The sequence below is a fragment of the Rana temporaria genome, chromosome 13 (assembly GCF_905171775.1).
Source record: "Rana temporaria chromosome 13, aRanTem1.1, whole genome shotgun sequence".
Taxonomy (NCBI): Eukaryota; Metazoa; Chordata; class Amphibia; order Anura; family Ranidae; genus Rana; species Rana temporaria.
In genome coordinates, this window is record NC_053501.1 from 39335386 (window position 1) to 39357007 (window position 21622).

Sequence of the window (21622 nt, forward strand, 5' to 3'; positions counted from 1 at the left end):
CGCATGCTCCAGCTCACGACGGAAAACGTCAATGACGCCGACGTGAGCGTCATTGACGTAAAGTCGTATTCGCGGACGACTTAGGAAAACAACGTAAACGACGGAAAAAGCCGATGCGGACCCGACGCCATACTTAACATGGCATACGACGGACCGACCTTCGTAAACTTGCCCCTCATATAGCAGGGGCAAGTTTACGCTTACGTAAACGTCGTAAATTCACTGCGTCGTCCGCGCGTTCGTTCGGAAATCTCGCGTAAATAGCTAATTTGCATAGACGACGGGGAAAACGACGAGGCGACACCTAGCGGCGGGAAAAAAAATTGCATTTAAGATCTGACAGCGTAAGACCCTTACGCCTGTCAGATCTAAGGGATATCTATGCGTAACTGATTCTAAGAATCAGTCGCATAGATACGTCGGGCCAGATTAGGACTTACGACGGCGCAAATGGCGTTGCGCCGTCGTAAGCCTTTTAAGAATCTGGCTCATTGTTCATTGGTCCAAGTTGGACCAATGTAAGTATGCAATTAATATCATACCTGTAGTTCAGAATTAACTATTTATATCCCATCAGTTGCCATCATTTACAGGAAAGAAATTCCTTTTGTCAGAAAAAACAACTAACTCTAGACTTAAAATTCACAATCATAGAACTCATCAAAAGTTGGGATTTTCTCAGTCCGTGTCCTCACTAAGGGAGGTCTCTGATGACTCCGTGCATCTTCTCTGATCCAGCTGTCCAGGGAATCACTGCTTGAACTGTCACAACTAGTCTCAATCCCTTGTTTATGGAGCTGAAACCACAAACTCAGCTTGTTCTTCTGCAGATGGCAATCTGGTGTACCGTCAACATCCCTCATGGTCCAATGCCAGCTATTTCCTAAATGGGAAAATAACTATAGCAATAACTTGTATTTGAAGTAGTAACTGAACTATACTATACCCTTTAAAATTCTGCACCCCATTTTAAAATGTAAAAAAACAAAACTAATAGTAGTTTTACATATTGCAGCAACATCCACACACGTGGGACGCCCAATAATAGAGGCAATTTATTCTTACAAAACAAATATGTAGCACTACCCCCGGAGGAGCTGCTGGTTATTTTTGGGTGGCACGTTACCTCTATGTTCTCGTTGTCCAGGGTGAAAGGAAAGTCAGAAGAATTTCAATGTCCACACAATTCACTTGTTTTTCTAGGATTTATCTGTAGAACTTCGATAGAAAAGAAGTGGAAAGGGGTGGAAGGGTAGGTAGGTTCAGGTGCATAATCACAAATAGGAAACACTCCTGCTTCCAGCATGCACAGTTCTCGTCGTCACTCTAGCCAGAGTGGGTATTTCTCACCCGGATAGGTCCCTCTCACTGGCCTAGCAGCCGGGATGGCGCACGGAATAAAGTACAGTCTCTGCCACAGACCTTCCTTTATGAGGAGACACTTTTAGTCCAGAATCCCCTGCCACATGATTCAGCACCCGGATCTTTCCAGCTTAACTTTGATAGAACTTTAGGTCCGACAGGCGACACCGTCAAGCCTCTCAGTGTATGGTGCATCCTTCAATGAAGTTTCCAGGCCTTCTCCCAATGTACCAGCCTCTTGCATGGCCCTCTCCAGGATAGGTCCTCCCCTGGCTTCCTTCATCAAGTGGCTTCCTCCCGCAGGACGGACAGCACAGGATCACCTTTGAAAAAGGCAGGCCCCAGTCTGACTACTGGGCCTACCAGGCGAAGCCGCGACCCCAGACTAACATGGTCCCGGAGTCAGGATTCAGGACGCACACCTCAGGCCTGGCTGGCCATGAGGCACGAACAACAACCCCCGCACCAATGGTGTCTATCCTTTAAGTACCCCTCTACAGCATGCTCAGCGGGGTGACCACTCCCACTGATTCGCTGCTGAGGGGGACACCCAATACACCCTGACATTTCTCCTGCCACCCTTGGCCTGGGGTGGTAATGACACCCCCAGGCGAGCAATGTTGGATACTACCAGCACAGCAATGGCTGAAACAGAGGCTAAATTGCCCATAATCACACTTTTCTGAGCCAAATAACAGCTCAGACCCCACTAAATTTAAAGCAGCACCTGTTCAACAGGAGCAGGGCGCTACAAATACACATTTGCATATTGGTTTCTCTCCTTCACTCTGCTAATGTGACACCAGTGCTGATGACGAGGGGCGGGGGATTGGCAAATAAGAATGTTGTGAAGGAACCCATCGTCCACCTTATCAACCAATGACATCATTGGTTGTTAAGATGCCGGTGGTTCAAATGTTGTAATTAGTGATGCACCAATACAATTTTTTTAAGACATTCTACTTTAATTTCCTCCACTTTGATCCCCCAGCACTGATTTTTAAGATCACAGGAGCACTGCAGGAACAGGTAAAGGACACATGGAGATTGGGGGTAGGGTGCTGCAAGAGGTTATGGTATGGAGATGGGGTGGGTGCTGTAAGAGGTTAAGGTATGGAGATGGGCTGGGTGCAGTAAGGTGTTAAAGTATGGAGATGGCCACCCCATGGGGTGAATCACCCTTTCTTCATACATTAACTCCTTACTGCATCCACCCCATCTCCATTCAGTAACCCCTTTCTGCCCAACACCCCATCTTTATACATTAAAGCGGTGTTCCGCCCCCAAAAAAAAGAATGAAAGCCAGCAGCTGCTGCATTTTAATAATAGGACACTTACCTGTCCTGGAGTCTGGCAATATCAGCATCCGCAGCTGATGTTTCCATCAGCTGTCGGGTGCTGCCACCGCCATTGCCGTAGCCTTTCAGGTTCACGCCGGGAACCCTACTACGAATATGTGAGGCCCACTCCTCTCTCCTAATGGCCCGGCGGCCAGGAGAGGGAGGAGGGAGCGCCAGCCGTGATGTCACCACCCGCGGCTGAGGCTCCCAGAAGTGGGAAAGGATACCTGTCAAAGACAGGTATCCTGTCCCCCCTCCCCCTGAAAGGTGCCAATTGTGGCACCATAGGGGGGGAAGAATCAGATGAACGTAAGTTTCACTTTAGGATGGAACTCCGCTTTAACTCCTTACTGGATGCAGATGGGTGGGTGCAGTAACGCAAATGCACTGTGTTTCTAAATTCATGGCCCACATACCTAAAAATGCAGGAAGCTTGCCAGTGAAGGAACTGCAGGTAAGTCGCATGGTGCAAAAGCAGGATGGATTTCAAGGCCACTGAAATTTTAAAATGCTGCATGCACCTTTTTTTCTGTGGGAAACGCAGGCATAGCAGCCCATTCAAATGAATAGGATGCTGTGCCTTTGAAAGTGTGGCCCCCAACCTGCATACATGTGAATCAGGCCTAAAGTAGGCCCATCAAGCAGTGTCTGGTCTGGTGGTGGCCCAGGCCATGCAAATAAATCCTTCTGGACACAGCCACAGCCTGGACTGGTCAGGATTTACTAACTAACTGTCTGGATTAACTACCTATATGGGGAGCAGGAGCCTAGAGAGGAGAAAGACCTCCCTTGTCCGGTCCTGGCCAGCTCAGCTCGCTCTGATCAGTGGCTGCCTGAGCTGCCTCACTCACAGGAGCACTCTGCTTCGGCTCCACTGCGCAGTCCGACTCCTACCTCCCCGAGGCCTCCCGCCGTGTAGCGCACACACTATTCACAGCAAGGGGCGGGTCAGAGCATCAGTGGAGCTCAAGGCCCCGCCCACTCCTCTCTCCTCGCTCCTTGCTAGAGAAAATATTCAGCAGCAGAGACTGCACAGTGCGCCGATGCAAGGGCCCGGCCGGGTGCCGGCTTCTGTGCGCAGAAAGTGCAGTCAGGTGATGGGCGGCCCACGGCTTAAGGGGCAGCTCTGCTTAAATTGGGCCCCTAAAGATTGACAGGGCCCTGGGCAGCTGCCAACCATGATACTACCTACACAGGGTTTGGATCAGGGTTTGGATGTTCTCCATGTGCTTATAAGAGTTTCCACCCACTCTCTAATGCAGCCTTTATCAAACTATTTACTCTAGAGAAAATTTTGAGATATTTTTCAGGTCTTGGAGAACCCCTGCAAAAACAAGCTTATCAGGGTCAGTGGAAGGAATGCCATTGAAATTGGTGGTCACTATAGGAGGAATTAAATTCTCATAGCGGTGGTCAGAATGCGTCATGAAGACCCCTTTAACACTAGGGCGCTTTACAGGCGTTTTAGCGCTAAAAATAGCACACGAAAAGCGCCTCTCAAGCCACCTTAGTGCGAAAGCCTGAGTTCTTTCACACTGGGGTGGTGTGCTTGCAGGACAGGAAAAAAAGTATTTGGGGTGGTGCGGGAGTGGCGTACACACCGCTCCTCCACCGCCCCTGCCCATTGAAATGAATGGGCAGCGCTGCTGAAGCGCCTGCAAAGCGAAGCGGCGCTATTAACCCTTTCCTGGCCGCTGGCAGGGGTTAAAAGCGCCCCGCTAGAAGCCAAAAAAGCGCCGCTATAACGGCAAAGCACTGGAAAAACTAGCGACGCTTTACCGCTAACGGACCCGCCGCCCCAGTGTGAAAGGGTTCTAATGTTATATCGTTGGTTCTGCCAAGTGTTGTTTGATCTGGAACCATGGAGTCACCATAAGGTGAGAAGTCAATCAGCCACAGCTCTGAAAACACATAATAACCTCTGGCGGAATCCGAGGGCTCCATGAAACCTTGATTGAGAATCCCTGCTCTAAAGACATGCTGCTACTGTCCAAACTGGCCCTAGTATGTGTGTGTACGTGTGATCGGGACCTGTAATAAGAATACTGCCAGAATATTATCTGCTCTGCGATATCCCCTGGGACACATACCAGTCCATGCTTACCTATAGCAGCTGGCAAAGTACAGAAACCCTCAGCTCTGCAGTGTCCCACCTACCATGAGAGCGTGAACAAGCTACAATGGTCATAAATGTCCCACACTTTTTGGAAAAAATTATTTACAGCTCATTATAACCAAATGTACACTAGCTCTAACAATCAGCAAGCACAGCAGGCATAAGATTCAATGTTTATCAAGGGAAAGGATATATTTGGTACTGCAGTCTAGGCTTAGCAATATATTTACACTGTAAATCTCACCATGATCCATATTAAAAGTTTCATCATGTTCCACCGGCAGGAAATCTTCATCTTCATGACACCTCATTGCATTTCCTCTCACTTTGTTAGCCTTCATTTCCCTCATTTTATGTTTATTGATCTTACTCTCTCGGTGGATGTTCCTCTTCACTTCTGCCTGAGACTTTAAGTGATTCATCTGTACAAGGAAAAGACACCGAGAGATGTCACTGCAAAGAGCGATGGCAGATGGAAGAGTGGTCATGTACTAGCTTAGTGACCCATATAAGTAGCAATCATTTCAAATTCTTCTTTCAATTATTTCATTAAAGTAACAGTAAGATAAGCTTCAGGCAAATAGACAGTTGAAATATATACAGTATATTGCAGTGTTTCTCAACCTTTTTTCAATCAAGTCACCCTTTAAAATTTTGGACAGTCTCAAGGCACCCCATTCTAAAATATAAAAAACAATTCTAATAGTTTTACATAATGCAGCAGCATCGACATACTTAGGTCATAGACATGTGCAATTTGTTTTGTTCCGTATTCGTTCTTTAATGAATTTAGTCAAATTTGTTAAATGGTAAATATCCAAATTAATGAAAACCCGTTTAACAAATTTTCCCAAATATTCTTAAATTCGTAAATTTGAAAATTCGTAAATTCGATCATTCAGAAATTTGAAAATTTGTAAATTCGAAGTGGGAAGATCCAAAAACCCGAAAATTCAAAAATTCAAAAATACCTTAACTATTACTAACTATTAAATTATAGATATTGGAATTTCCTTTCAAATTCTGCTGTTAGTGAATGTACCGAATACAAATTTATCCAAAGTTACGAATTATGCGAAATACAGAATGTCGTATCTAAATTAATGGAGCCAATTAATAAAAAATAAATAACAATAATAATAATAACATTTTTTTATTATTTATTATTAATGTGTTCCTTTCCATTTGTTTAGATGCGGCATTTGTTATTTTGCATAATTTGTAACTTTTGATAAATTTGTATTTGTTACGTTCACTAACAGCCAAATTTAAAAGGAATTTCCAAAACCTATAATTTAATAGTTAGTTATTATTAGTTATTCTTTCATATTTTTTGATTTTCGAATGTTAGAATTTACGAATGTTAGAATTTACGAATTGCGATCATTATGAATGACCCGAAAAAAAAAAAAAAGAAAACATTTTTTAGCAGTGCACATGTCTAACGTAGAACTCCCAACATTAGAGGTAATTTATTCTTACAAAGCAAATACACTTTTGCACACTGGTACTGACTAGTTTTCCAATGTTTCTCTTCTCCCTCAGTTTCTCTCTATCACTCAGCTAATGTCACCCCAATGTTGATTATAGAGGGGCAGCGGAGGGGGATACAAGGATGCTATGCAGGTGATCAAGACTGATAATATCACTGGTTGTTAGGATTCCGGTAGCTGGAAGGTAGAAATGGTGCACAATAAGAAGGCTTTGTGTAACTAAAAGGCAGACTTGATCCACCTGCTGGCTTGTATACAATTTTTGGGCAATTTTTAGGCATTTTGCCAAGGCATCCCTGAAGAAACCCCAAGGCACCCCAGTGTGCCTGGGCACCCTGGTTGAAAAAGGCTGGTATATTGGAACTTTTTTCCTCCCAAAAAGATTTCCAGTTAGCAGAGCTAAGTTGGTGACTTTATTTTTCTCACTGGCATTTTACTGTTTTTGTTGTTTAAACTAGGTATTATTGTAGTTATAGTCCCTGTGTCATTTGTTTGCCTTATCTTGTAATAATGGGCTCACATGTTGTGGTTGGAATTTGTAGTGTCATGGCTGACTGACTTCCCATGTCTATGTATTTCTTCAGCTAACTAGTCCTTATGTGCCAAAGGGACCAGAAAACATCCTTTTCTCGGCCTCACAGCATCCAGTGCATGCCTTGCTATCTAAATGCGTACCTACAAGGGTCGCAGGGGTCACAATTGCGACCCCCCATGCTGCAGGGGGCCTGTGTGCCCCCCCTGTGCACCTAAATAGGAGAAGTGGGGGCAGCTGCAGCATATAGAGGAACTGATCTCTCCATTTTCCTCCTACAGCCACTGAATGCCTGCAGGGAAGGTAAAGGTGGGGAAACTACGTAAATCAATGTGCCGGGTGGACGTGTGTTTCTGAATCGGCGTATCTATCTAATTTGCATATAAAGCGCCCCTAGCGGCCAGCGTCAATATGCACCCTAAGATACGACGACGTAGGAGACTTATGCCGCTCGTATCTAGGCAACATTGAGGCGTATCTGATTCTATGAATCAGGCGCCGAGATGCGACGGCCCTCATTCGGAGTTACGACGGCATACGTAACTCCTTTCTGAATCTAGCCCACTATGTTTAACGCCCTGGTGGTCCCACCCACCATCTATGATCTGCCCATGTAGCATAGAGACCCAGTGATGATGGGGTCTACAATTAGGAACAGTATGTAATGAAAACAAAAAGGTTTTATTAAAACGTAATTAGCATGTTGATGATGGGGGAAAGAGTTTCTCCAGGGAAGACAAAATGTATGCAGATTAAACTACAGCTTTAATTCTTTCTTCTCACTTCCCAGAGTTCTGCTTTGCCTGCTTTTGGTATGTACATGTGTGCAGCAAAATTCCAAATTAGTTTTGACTTTTTAGATATGATTATGTATTTGCAGGCTGATTATGGGAACCAATATTGCACTTTCTAGCAAATAACAGGAGCACTGCAAACCTTGGCAACCAATCAGAGATAGCCTTTTATTGGTCATACTACAGGAAGCTTAACCTTTGACTGATTGTCATTAGTTACCACTCTTTCCCTTATGAAATAGGTCTGTATGAGAAGAAGCTCTTCTGCTCTGGATGCCAAATTAAAAAAGCACCAGAGTTTTTCCACTCTGTATTATCCGCCATTGTTTCTCCCACCTCTTCACGCTTGCGGTTTATTTCTTGCATTTGCATCTTGTGAATGTGCTGTCTCCTCACTGAAGATTGTTTGGCCATTAATGCTTTCTTTTCCAGCACCTAAGACACAAATAATATTATTTCCCTCGTTCTCTATAAAACAGGAGTCAATCCAAAACTCATTATTAAAGGCCCAATTGAAATCTCAAATTATATTATGATTTCAAAATGATTTTCCTTGATTTTTGCCATAAAATACAATTTTTTCAGCTAAAATGCAGAAACTTTCTTTTAACTATAGTCCGAACAGATTGAACAAGGGTGAACACCCATGCGATCCGATTCCAGTGCGGACCAAAAAAAGGGTCCTGCACAATTTTGGTGCAAATGCGATGCGATTTCAGACATATAAACTGAATTTTGCATCACACAGGCATCGCATATGTGTGAACCCAGCGTGAATCAGCATTCGTGGACTGCAAAATCATGTGTAGACACCTTTTGTAACTATAGTAGCAGAAAAATAGAGGCAAGTATGTAAGGACACAGGACTGTGTTGACATACACCGCCAAATGGCAGCCCCCTAATGTACCTCAACGCATGAAATAACTGTTACTATGCTTTTTTGTAATACATAATAAAAACCTAGGTTAAAATCATGTTAGCACAAATGCAAAAGTGTGAATCCAGCCTGAATGGATGGCTACAGGGTTCCCAAAGCACTATGGGTTAGCTAAAGTGCTAGAAAAACAGTATTGGTTAGTTAAAGAGCCAACACAGTAGTGGGTACACTAAAGAGCTAGCACAGAAGTATATAGAAGTGACAAAGCTGCCAAAGCTAAAGTTCAGCTAAAGAGACAGCACAGCTGCCTGCTTGATTACCTACCTTTCCTTTTCGTGCTGCGGCGGCTTCTTGCTTACTTATAATGGTTTCTGTAGATACTAATGATGGTAGTTGTGCTGGTTCAAGTTTCTACAGACCGATAGTATAGACAAAAAACAGTCAACTCAAGCAAGACTCATTTTCAACAGTTAGTATGTATTTAACAGCATTAGTTACAATTGTTCAAAATCCGATGTCATCTCAGAGAAATAAAAAATACTGCCTTACATAACATTTTAAAGCCACAGGCAAAAATACATTGAGGTTTTATTTCTGTCTGTGATCCTGTTACTGTCCCTGTGATACCCATAAAAGAGGGGCTGTTACTGGTACAGGAAGGAAAAGACAGCAATGAAAACATTGCAAGAAGTTCTAACCATTCTCCACTATAGAGAGAACTCTCATCATCCTTGTCCTGACAGGAAGTGAAGGGAAATCTCTCCAAAAGGGGAATAGGCAGAAAAAAACCTGACAGGGGTTTTAGCAATTGCTGGAAGGTGAAAGTGAGTATTTCTGGGGGAATTGCTAAAACCCCTGTCAGTTTTTTTCTTCCTATTCTGCGGCAGTTACATTCTTCACCACTGTCATCTTCTTTCAGGTACTGGGTATTCAGCCATTTGATTGGCCAGAGAGAGAATGACATCACCCCATGCATTTACACAGTAATCTGCTATAGTGTGCCGGGAATGCATGCTGAGCTGCACATTCACTGCGCAGTGTGAATTTAATAGAAGACTGCAAGCAGGCAGGTGTGTGTTATTGTAGGAGTCCTCTTCTGCAATAAGGAGTCGCAGTATTTAAAAAGTTAGGTTTAGTTTCGCATTAGGAAAAGCCCTTCACTAATGTACGCATGTAACAGGAGGTAAGCAGTGTGGCTGGACTTCTTCCCATCTGTGGTCCTCACTCAGCTTGGACCTGTGAAATATCCCCCAAGTGATATATTGGTAGATTAGCCATGCAGAAACGCAGAGTACTGGCAACCAACCCCTCTGTACAGGATGATGTGATCTCCTATCTGGATAATTGTTATGCCACTTGTTGGATCAACAATTAGGTAAACATTATGGGCCAGATCCACAGACGAAGTACGCCGGCGTATCTACTGATACGCCGGCGTACTTTCAAATTTCCCACGTTGTATCTTTAGTTTGAATCCTCAAACCAAGATACGACGGCATCTGGGTAAGATCCGACAGGCGTACGGCTTCGTACGCCTTCGGATCTTAGATGCAATACTTCGGTGCCCGCTGGGTGGAGTTTGCGTCGTTTTCCGCGTCGGGTATGCAAATTAGCGATTTACGACGATCGACGAACATACGCGCGGCCGTCGCATTTTCTAACGTCGTCTGTAGTCGGCTTTTTCCGGCGTATCGTTAAAGCTGGTATTTTGCGGCGTATAGATAGACTTTCCATGTTAAGTATGGCCGTCGTTCCCGCGTCAAAATTTGAATTTTTTTTTTTTGCGTAAGTCGTCCGTGAATAGGGATGGACGTAACTCACGTCTAAGTTCAAAAAATGACGTCGGTGCAACGTCATTTCGCGCAAAGCACGGCGGGAAATTTCAAAACGGAGCATGCGCAGTTCAATCGGCGCGGGGACGCGCTTCATTTAAATGAAACCCGCCCCCAACCCGCCCAATTCGAAATCCGCTGCCAGAAATACACTACGCCGCCGTAACTTAAGGCGCAAACTCGCTGAGGATTCGAATATACGCCAGGTAAGATACGGCGGCTTAGTGTATCTCTGATACGCTGCACCGATCCAAATGTATGTGGATCTGGCCCTTAGAAAGTAAACATCAACTAGACATTCCATTATTAGTAGAGCTTGTATATGTCTAACCAGTGTATAGGTTGATACACTGGGCCTGACATAAGGGCCTGACCTATGACTTGTGCATGGTGATTCGTATGCGTTCCTGGCTCTTTGGACATAAGATGGCATGTGAGGAGTTCCCCAGCAGATGAGAATGGTTTTAGAGGCCCCCTGACATGGGAACTGGCTAAACAACTCACTGCCAGGGGGGAAATTTAGAGGTAATTCCGCCATAATGTACAAGTGTGCTGCGTACATTTGCAGATTACGGCAAGAGCTGCCTACCCTTGGCCATGCTACAATTCTTAACACCCACCATGTTTTTGTTCACCTAGGATTGCCAGTTTAAATCTCAGAAGCAGTTTGATCAAATCACTGACAGTGCCTGTCTGTTTTGGTTTTGGGAATAACTTCCTGTCCGCCCCTCTATTTTATCCTTCTTATATCAAGTCATCCTCAAACATTCTGGTTGGTTGGAACATAGCATTTATTATGCTTTTTGTTCCCTATAGCTGGGCCTTTTCTATTATACCTGTAATTGAACACGGCTCTCCTCCACTCTACCCCGTTTTTCTGGATGGTTTCCAACTCCATGTGGGGCTCCGTATGGGAATTCCTTCCGTCCTGATCTGGTAGAGGTGGGTTCCCCTTTAAGGCCGCTGGCCGAGCAGCACACAGTAGTGTCATTTGTAATGTGTATTTTGGAAATGTATCTTATGCTTTGTTTTTGTATTTCTGTGTTAGAGCTGACTATTGAAATTGGTGGTCCCGATACACTCCCCTGAGGAAGCCTAAATGGCGAAATATATAGGGATGTGACATCATATGTGACCACTCTCTCACATAATTTGGGGATTTTAGCGACCCACACAGTTTAAAGCCTGCTTCAACGTCTTGTTTTTATTGAACCCTGCTCTTTTTTGTATTCTGTATAATGTTTATACGGTATCTTAATAAAAAAGTAAAATCTTTTATTCATTAATTATTTATTTTGTATGAAACTTTAGCACCTTTACAATCCCACTCTCTCTTTGTACCTACATTAATTACCTTGGGATGAGGTGCGTATTGTTATAGAATCACTCGGATCCCTTCCACTTTCCTGTCTTTTTTTAGTTTGCATTATCCTCTCTGAGTATATTCAGTTTAATAAGTGTTTACCAAATGCGATATTTAGTTGGCTCCAGTTATTTATCGCCACAGCCTCCATTACCAGGTAGCTGCATGCTCCTCAATGGCCTTTAAAATTGCCTAAGGCTACTTTTACTCGAGGCAGACTCCGTCGCTATGGAGTCCACTAGCTCCCGCCAGCTCAGCGGGAGATCTCTCCATTGATCTAGGCTGAGCCGGCAAAGACAAGTCCCTCTCTGCTCACAGAGCGGGGAGGGGCTTGTGCAGCGCCGCTGTCTCCTATGGAGAGATCTGATAAAAACAGACAGCATGTCCGTTTTCATTAGATCTCACCCAATCCGTCGGTCCGATCCGATGGACAGATGGGGACGTATCGCCATACGTCTGATTTTGGCGGATCGGATCGGGTCGGATGTAAGCGGACATGTCTCCACTTACATCCGACGCTCCATAGGATTGCATGGCGCGGCCGCTCAGGTCCGCCGATAAAACTGACAGGCGGACCTGAACAGTGAAAGGGGCCTAACCTGTAATATAGTTGTAAATTAGTTATTGAAATTTGAAAATGTTATATTACTGTTTTATATTTCTGGAGGAACATTTACCGGTATATAAACGGTTCACATGTATAACTGAGATGCACATGTTTGAGCTTCTGAGTGAGCACTTTAGCAAACTAAATATCACCCAGCTAGGGCTTAGATCTACTTTGATCCAGGGTTCTTCCTGACTGCCAGTCACATATCATAGAGGCAAACATTTTACAAAGTAGAAAATTCAGGTAGAAGATGAAAGCCATGAAATACAAGAAACAGCCTGGTAAATTCATCTTACATGGAGTCGTCGGGGAGGATGCTTTTTTATTATACTAGATGTGTCACCATTTTCCAGTGGAACCTCAAAAGAAATTGGCCTGTGTTCTTTAAGCAAAGAAAGAAAACAATGTTCAGAATATTATCGCTTAAAAGTAATAGAGATTAATCATCATACCATTTAACATTTTATCGAACTCACCGTTGCCTTTCAGAAACAAGAAAATTTACTTTGGGTGAAGTTTTCCAATTTATATATATACACATAGGCCCAGATTCACATAGAGCTGCGTATCTTTGTGCGGGCGTAGCGCATCTCATATGCGCTACGCCAACGTAACATAGAGAGGCAAGACCAGTATTCACAAAGCACTTGCTCCGTAAGTTTCGGTGGCGTAGCGTAAATTGGCCTGCGTAAGCCCGCCTAATTCAAAGTAGGAAGGAGGTGGGCGTGATCTATTAAAATGAAGCGTGACCCCATGCTAATGAAGGGCCGAACGAACGGCGCATGCTCAGAATCACGTTGCATATACTCCCTAAGATACGCCGGCTCAATGTCTACGACGTGAACGTGACCTACGCCCAGCCCCATTCACGTACGACTTAAGTAAACAACGTAAAATACGACGACTGTTCCGACGTCCAAACCCTAACATGACTTACACCTGCTATTTGGTGGTTTAACTTTACGCCGGACGTACGCCTTACGTAAACGGCGTAGATTACTGCGACGGGCGTAAGTACGTTTGTGAATCGGCGTATCTAGGTCATTTACATATTCGATGCGTAAATCAATGGAAGCGCCCCTTGCTGCCAGCGTAAATATGTGCCCAATTACGACGGCGTAGGAGACTTACGTCGGTCGTATGAAGCCAAAATTCAGGCGTATCTTGTTTGCTGAATAAGGCGCATAGATACGACGGCGCATCCGTGGACTTACTTGGCGTATCATTAGATACGTCGGCATAAGTCTTTCTGAATCCGGGCCTTTATAACCAAAAGTATTGTGGAAGTCTACCTTTATACACACAAGAACTTTAATGGCATCCCAGTCTTAGTCCGTAGGGTTCAATATTGAGTTGGCCCACCCTTTGCAGCTATAACAGCTTCAACTCTTCTGGGAAGGCCGTCCACAAGGTTTAGGAGTGTGTCTATGGGAATGTTTGACCATTCTTCCAGAAGCACATTTGTGAGGTCAGGCACTGATGTGGACAAAAAGGCCTGGCTCACAATCTCGGCTCTAATTCATCCTAAAGGTGTTGAGGTTGAGGTCAGGACTGCAGAAATGATCGAGTGGCTGTTCAGCTGCTTGAATCACTTCTACATTGAAGTGAACCATCAGCTGCCAATTTTAATATCTGGAGCTGTAGGCATCATCCTGGTATACCTACTGCAGACCGAGGACATCATGACGGCCTATGGTCAGAAAATGGTTAAATGGGATCAAATTCTAACTACTGACCATCAAGGCTCTGATGAAGGAGGTTCGCCTCTGAAAGAAGACGTTGCTGGAAGTGGCAGCAGAGGAGTTTTCCTCTTTTTCTCATTTATAATATGCCCAAACCTGCTCATTGAACGCCTTTACCTATCACTATCCCGGGAGGAGATAGTGTATGTGTCTTGGGATAAAGATCCAGCTGATACAAAGGGTTGCCTGGTATCCCATGGAGAGGTGAAAAAGTTCGCTAAGGAAGGATTTTCTGCTGTGGACCAACTTCCATGTCCGGAGCCTGGTGAACCAACCCCGGTGTGCTGAGCCTGTTTGATCTCCGTAACAGAGTCGGTAAGCGGCCAATGTATATACCTTTACCTGATGGAAGCATAAAACTGAAGATTTGTATCCCTGCTCCTGTGTTTGAATCCTCGCAGCTTTTTTTGCTTCTTTCTTGGACTTCAAAGTTGCTTTTTATTGCCTTTAAGTGATCACTCAGGATTATTGCTGAAAGTGTGCAGCAGTTTTCATTCACTTATATTGCTGCTTTATTTCATCACTTGTATATGAACGGCATTGTGTTTATATTGACATTAATTCTCATATGTTTTTTTCAAGTTTATATACATATACACTTTTATAGTCGCTTTTTTTATGCGATTTTTTACGTTGCGCATTATTTTCACTTTATTACATTTACTTCCAGTTTACTATTTAAACTATTTTTATAATTGCAGCACCTTTTCTTTGTCATATATTTTTTGTCATATTTGGAGTTTTGTCCCAGTGGGGACAAGTATTATCCACATATACATTAATTTTTTTCCACATGGTGGCATTGTTTTGCACTTTGTTGCACTATTGCACACCCCCTTTCTTTGGGGATAGCGCGGATTAACCCTACTACACATTGCTGAAAATGGGTCACAGGAGTGCAAAACTAACTGCAAACTCCAAACAAGCCTATGAGGAACGGGGTGTATTTGCAGGTTATTGAATAATATGCTTGGAATCTTGTTGTATGCAGATAATACTTACTTCATCATGTCTTACAGAAAACAGGAGGATACACGTACATACACTCAACATTGACAGAACATCCTGTGATCACATTACCATAGAATACAACCCTAACAATGCAGTGCCACCTGATTAATATAAAGGTATAATGCACACAGTGGGCCATATTCTGGTACTTTTTAGGCGGGTGGCGCGTAAGCCATTTACACTTCGCCGCCCCAACCTACAGGAGCAAGTGCTGTATTCCCCAAACACTTGCTCCGTAGTTTGGGGCGGCGTAGTGTAATTGGCCCGGCGTATCCCTGCGTAAATCCAAGGGGGGCGGCTTGTATTTAAATTAAGCGCGCCCCCGATTCAAACGAACGGCGCATGCGCCGGGCTTAAAATAGCCCAGTGCGCATGCTCCAGTTCTCGGCGTAAAACGTCAATGACGCCGACGTGTGCATCATTGACGTAAAGTCGTATTCAAGAACGACTTAGGGAAACGACGTACCCGACAGGAAAAGACGACGCGGACCCGACGCCATACTTAACATGGCGTACGTGGGACTGGCGTAAGGTTACCCCTCATATAGCAGGGGTAACCTTACGCTTACGCAAACGACGTTAGCGACGCTTACGCGACGTGAAGTGACTTACACATGTCGGATCTTAAGCGTATCTATGCGAAAATGATTCTAAGAATCACTCGCATAGATACGCGGGCCAAAAAAGAGAGATACGATGGAGTATCCTGAGATACTCCATCGTAACTATACTCAGAATATGGCCCAGTGTATATTGTTCAGTTTATATAAGCAACTTTACATTACATGTTGTTGTTTTTTCAACAGGGTGAATGCTCTTTCTCCAATCAGCTGTCACACAGTGTATGCCAAGACTCTATTCCTACTGCTGAATGATGAAGTAAAAACTACAATGTTAGAATTCTAAAGAATTTAGAAAGCTGACGACAGCAGATGTAAAACTTATGTAGAGAGATTTGTTTCATCTCTGTGTATAACCTGAGGCTGTTCAATTCACTGGGTATAGGAGAGGGTTTACATCCACTTTAAAATGTGTTTTTTTTTTTTAATCTATGGCTGTCCATAAATAGGCAGATATCTTTCTGAGAAGGAAAGCTGGAATGATATCTTCCCACCCCTGCACAAGGCTACTGGGTGCAAAGATGACCCGTGACTCTTGTCCAACACTAACATTGGCACATGAATGGCAAGTGAAGTTCAAAATTTGTCAGGGTATCTTGTACCTAAAGAGCCATAGAGCCAACCATGGTTATCCTAATTGGTAAGATAAACCTTTGGATATTATTATTTATTGGGTCACTGTTAGAAAGGTTCTATTAAAGTCTTGTCAATATTCCTATTGCACACGTTCCTGGCAAGTATGGCTCTTACAATGGTGGGTGCTATGGCGATTACCAGTTGGGTCCCGGAAACATCAAGCAAGTGTACATATTCGCCAGCACAAGATGGATCAACGACTTCCATCCAAAGGTTTATTTTATTGAAAGAGATCACATCACAGAGATAATCGCAAAGTTTCAGAGCCTCGCAGGCCCCCTTCGTCAGGCATGGAGTCATCACATGCCTGACAATGGCGCCATGCGCGGCCCCTAAAGGTTCCAATAAAGGTAATTTCCATGTGGCCCTTCACTTGGGGTTACTGATGTGCGTGCCTCTGCAAGCCTGGGCACACACATTTACGCTTCACAGTGTGTTCATTTGCTTGGCATCGGCAGTAACCGGTCTGCCTGGCTTGCCTAAGTGGTTTTAAACTGCATTCTTAGCTGATACTCTGATTTGTGCTTTATTCCTGACCCTCCTTAATTTTCCTGACCTTCTCTGCATTCTCATACTTCTGATTAAGCCAACTCTGGCACTTTCCATCAACTTTGTCTCTGCTGCTGCTTGCCTGTTGCTAACTTGCGCCAGTCCTGTAATCACGCACCAATCTAGGATCTGATACACTGCCGCTCATCAGTTACCGATCCTGGCCTGTTCCTTGATTATGATGTGTGACCTGCTGCCTACTTCCTGATCCTTGATCAATCCACTTGTACTACAGCTATAATACTTTTGTGGACCTCCACTCTCCAGTCATCCCAGTTATTTTCATCTGCCACTTACACTACCCTTGCGCTACCTGTTGCTCCATTAAGGGGTGCTTAGGCTGGAGAGGCTGCTGTCATAATATTGGTCTTTACCAGGTACATAACAGCCCCTCCATAGAGACATTGCTCGAATCAGGAAGTAATTATTAACTGCTTCACATTAAACATTAACAACATTTCTGTATTCATCGTGGATGTTTTCATTGCCCAGTGTGGAATTCACTTAGCGTTGAATAGTTAAGTGTTGTCATTAACCTCTGTTAATGATTTAATGACAGCAGAATCCCTGAGCAACTGATAAATACGGAAGTCAGTGAAAGCATATATTTAATAAATCATTACTCAGAGTATTTTTTTATTCATGTGTGGAATATGAAGATTTGGTATAAAAAGGGATTCAGTACAGTATGGACATATATGTTCACATTAAAAAGGTGTTGGTACTGCGCTGGTATAATAATGTGATATCAAAAAAAAAAAAAAAAAAATTATTATTTTTTAGAAAATTTTTTTTTTTTTAGTTTACCCAAAAAATTTTTTTTTCTATTTGACCCCTATAGTGATATAGTGCTAGATCCAGTACAGTGATGTACATGATGGGTCACTATAGAAACAGCTCTTGTGAACATATGTACTAGCGTGATGCTGTGTGCATATGCTGTGCCATCAAAAATAAATAAATAAATAAATAAATAAATAAATATGGCTACCCCAAATGATGTGCTTGTGAAACAATATTCCAAAGTGCTATAAGTGAGTCTATAAACTATTATGAATATACATGCACAAGTGTGCGAACATATAAATAATGAATAATATTATTAATATATAAAAATAATAATAAGGTGCGTTGGTGCCAAAAATTTGTTTTTCACAATTCATGTGCATATATGTGCACATAAGTTGCTGCAGGAACATTCTATGGTGATCGCAGCAGGGGAAGAACTGGAAAGTCACGCATTGAGATCTTAGTGCTGGGACACCCATGAGCAGCTCATAAGTGCACACTCCTAACAGAAATACAGTTTAACTACTTAGGGACTGGAAGGATTTACCCCCTTAATGACCAGCCCATTTTTTGCTATACGGCACTGCGTTACTTTAACTGACAATTGCGTGGTCGTGCATCATTGTACCCAAACAAAATTCACGTCCTCTTTTTCCCACAAATAGAGCTTCCTTTTTGTGGTATTTGTGCTAAAAACAAAATAAAGCAGACAATTTTGAAAAAAAAAATGTTTTACTTTTTGCTATAATAAATATCCTCAATTTAAAAAAAAAAAACATTTAATAGAGGGACACAATAGGGGATAGATTTATGGCATTTCTATTATTATAATATTTTTTTTTTACTTTTATGGCGGTAATCAATGATTTTTAGTGGGACTGCGACATTGCGGCGGACAGATCGGACACTTTTAACACTTTTTTGGGACCAGTGACATTTATACAGCGATTAGTGCTATAAAAATGCACTGATTACTGTATAAATTACACTGACAGGGAAGGGGTTAGCACTAGTGATGATCAAGGGGTTAAATGTGTTCCCCGGGAGGTGTTTCTAACTGTGGGGGGAGGGGACTGACTGGGAGTAGAGAGAGATCGCTGTTCCTAATCACTAGGAACAGACCATCACTCTGTACTTCCCTGTCAGAACGGGGATCTGTTTGTTTACATTGACAAATCCCTGTTCTGGCTCTCTGTGGAGCGATCGCGGGTGGCCGGTGGACATCGCGGCAGCTGGCAATGCGCATTAGCCCCCCCCCCCCCCCGCGCCATGCAGCTATAGCTCTTAAAAGGATCACCGTACCGGTACGGAGATTTGCAGGAACTAGCAGAACTGCCGCAGTATAATGATGGCGGCTAGTGGCAAGTGGTTAACATGGACTTTTACTTTAAGACACAATGAAATTTCACATACTTTGGCGATAGTGGTATCTCAAATCAGTTCTAAATGGAGAAAGGTATTTAAAAAAAAAAAAACAATATAGGATGAGTAAAACATGGAGGCCCCCCCAGAGTTCCATTCAGCCTCTGGTAGTGAAAGTTAAGTCTTGTGTAAGCTATGAGTCCCTTGAATGAGCAAAGCACAGGTTTGCTTTTAGGGCAACAGTGTATGATCTGGCAGTATCAACAGGTAATAAAACAGTAACAGAGAAAAAACCTCAGGAAACAAAAACCAGTGAACTCCAGGTAAACAGCTATAGTAAATATACACATAGTGAACTTATATGAGAGCTGTCTTATCTGCCCAATTTTTTTTTTATTTTGTTAAATACTGTAGGCCTGGGATTTATGAACCTGTCTGGCAGAGGGGAAGACCTGTTTTTCCTCTGCTGCAGTTGTAGCATAAATTCCCCCCCCCCCCCCATTAAAAATACAGTGCTGCAGCATTTAGTTATAAGTGCTTCTACACTTGCAGTTTTCTCTTAGGCCGCGTACACACGACCGAACATGTTTGCTGAAACTGGACCAGTTTCCGCGGACATGTTCTGTCGTGTGTATGGCCGACCGGACCGGATTCCTGGCCGAGCGGACAGGTTTCCAGCGGACAAATGTTTCTTAGTAGGCTAAGACACATGTGCGCTGGAAGCCTGTCCGTCGGACATGTTCGGTCGTCTGTATGACTCACCGGACATGTCCGCTCGGCTGAAAGCCCTCGCATGCGGGTCGAGGGTCGAGCACGTCGCTGCGTCATCGTCGCGGCCACAGCGCGGCCACGTCACCGCGTATCCTGTCCGCGGGGAATTTGGTCTGATGGTGTGTACAGCCATCAGACCAAATGATCCCAGCAGACATGTCCGATCAAAATGCTCCGCGGACCGTTTTCATCGGACATGTTTGCGCGTGTGTACGAGGCCTAAGTCCCTCTGCAAAGTTTCACAAATACCTTTTGATCCTGTCAGTGTCTGCAATTCCACCTAATACAGCTCCCTGTGATGATAGTGGGCACAGCTTATGTAATTTCCTTAATGCGGGTTATTGCATAACTGTATCAAATCAAATTATGCTCACAACAGTTAAGAAGCAAATGTAGATCTGTTGGCTGTTGTGGCATTTCCCAAAAGTTAGAACCTAGCCAAAAACAATTTTTTTGCTCGAGTTTTTATATCTTATCATGCTGTGCCTGTCCTATGACTTGAATACATGCAACAATCACTCACACCTTTTACCTATTGGACCTCTTCCATGCAACGTCTCCCTGAGAGGTGGAAGCTGGCGTTCATATATTAGGTTCCTGTGATCCATTTTCCCAAAGTTAGAATAGCTGTTCCGTCCATTAAATCCTGATGAAGTTGTTGGAGACACAAATACATCTTTACCGTCAAGTGGCACCACCTTCCTCACCTTGTGGTTCAACTTAGAAGTGTTCAGCCCCATGGCAGGAATAGCCGATCACAATATAAAATGTTCATCTGAAACCAAAATACATCGATATCCACCCCAAATAAATGTATCCGCTTGAAAGTACAGTCTGTTTCTAAAGTCAAAAGTCTCTGGATTCCTCACGCTCTAGCTGACCTCCTAGAATTCCTGGCCTGCTCTAGAGTTAAACATTTACGTGATGCAAGAGCAGAGGTAGAATGACTGTGAATATGAAAGTTCATTTATCAGCCAGAACAGTGCGTGTTCAGAACACAATTCAGTAGACTTTACCTAATAAACCAAATGTAGACAAAAGTAAGGGGATTTTTTGAGATGACCAACAGGGAGATACATAGGAAACTTTTATACTAAATACTTTGTCCAAATCAACCATAGTATTTATTGCAAACATTAAAAATTCTATTGTTAACAGCAAAAACATTCGAAGCATATTAGAAGTACACCATTTGAGGTAATCATGTCCAAGCATTAGTCTACACGTTTTACAGGTATTCCGTTTCTTCAAGACTAAAGTTGTGTTTAGGACATACATATGGTAGAAAAAAATCCTAAAATCTAAAACATCTACAACAGGGACAAACTCCATTTTTGTTTTATCCAGCTGTATTTACTCTGTGAAATTTATAACATCCAAGTGAAAGATATAACACCAACATGTCAGAAATTAAAAAAAAACAAAAAAAACAGTATCACTGAGTTGGATAAAGGATCACCCCCTCCTAAAGCCCGATCAGGTGTAGCTAATCACCTTCTCAACTTATTAAACTAGGATAAGCTGTGGTCATTTTAATTAGCTCAGCATAAAAAAGAGCTTTCCTGAGACATTTCTGTCCCTGATATTGCAACTGAAGCAAACAACTATGGGTGGCAAGGCACTATCAAAAGATCTCCGGGATAAAGTTGTGGACAGGCACGAGTCAGGAGATGGATTAAAAAATTTTTAAGCGGTTTTGTCAATGCCTAGATGCACTGTGAAGTCTATTATTAAGAATAGGTAGGTATTTGGTACAACACAGACCCTTCCTGGATCAGGACATCGCTCCAAACTGTTTGAAAGAGCCAGGAGGAAATGGGTC

The 21622-nt window shown here is 43.2% G+C and overlaps 1 protein-coding gene across 1 annotated transcript; it reads right to left on the reverse strand.

Annotated features, from left to right (window-relative positions):
- Positions 1 to 494: 494 nt before the first annotated feature.
- On the reverse strand, positions 495 to 20722 carry CCDC198 (coiled-coil domain containing 198). Its single transcript, XM_040332512.1, has 6 exons — positions 20333 to 20722; positions 12617 to 12702; positions 8840 to 8926; positions 7974 to 8072; positions 5063 to 5240; positions 495 to 883 (listed from the first exon to the last, which is right to left on the reverse strand). The coding sequence occupies exons 1-6, from the start codon at positions 20538 to 20540 to the stop codon at positions 636 to 638; spliced, it is 906 nt and encodes a 301-aa protein (XP_040188446.1). The 5' UTR covers positions 20541 to 20722; the 3' UTR covers positions 495 to 635.
- Positions 20723 to 21622: the final 900 nt, after the last annotated feature.

What these genes read in the sequence shown, in the direction of transcription:
- CCDC198 (XM_040332512.1), bottom strand. Translation starts at nt 20,540, where the DNA reads ATGGGGCTGAACACTTCTAAGTTGAACCACAAGGTGAGGAAGGTGGTG. An exon ending in ATCCTCCCCGACGACTCCAT is followed by an intron (nt 8,927 to 12,616) that starts GTAAGATGAATT and finishes ATCGGTCTGTAG; the next exon opens with AAACTTGAACCAGCACAACT. An exon ending in CCGCAGCACGAAAAGGAAAG is followed by an intron (nt 8,073 to 8,839) that starts GTAGGTAATCAA and finishes TTTGTGTCTTAG; the next exon opens with GTGCTGGAAAAGAAAGCATT.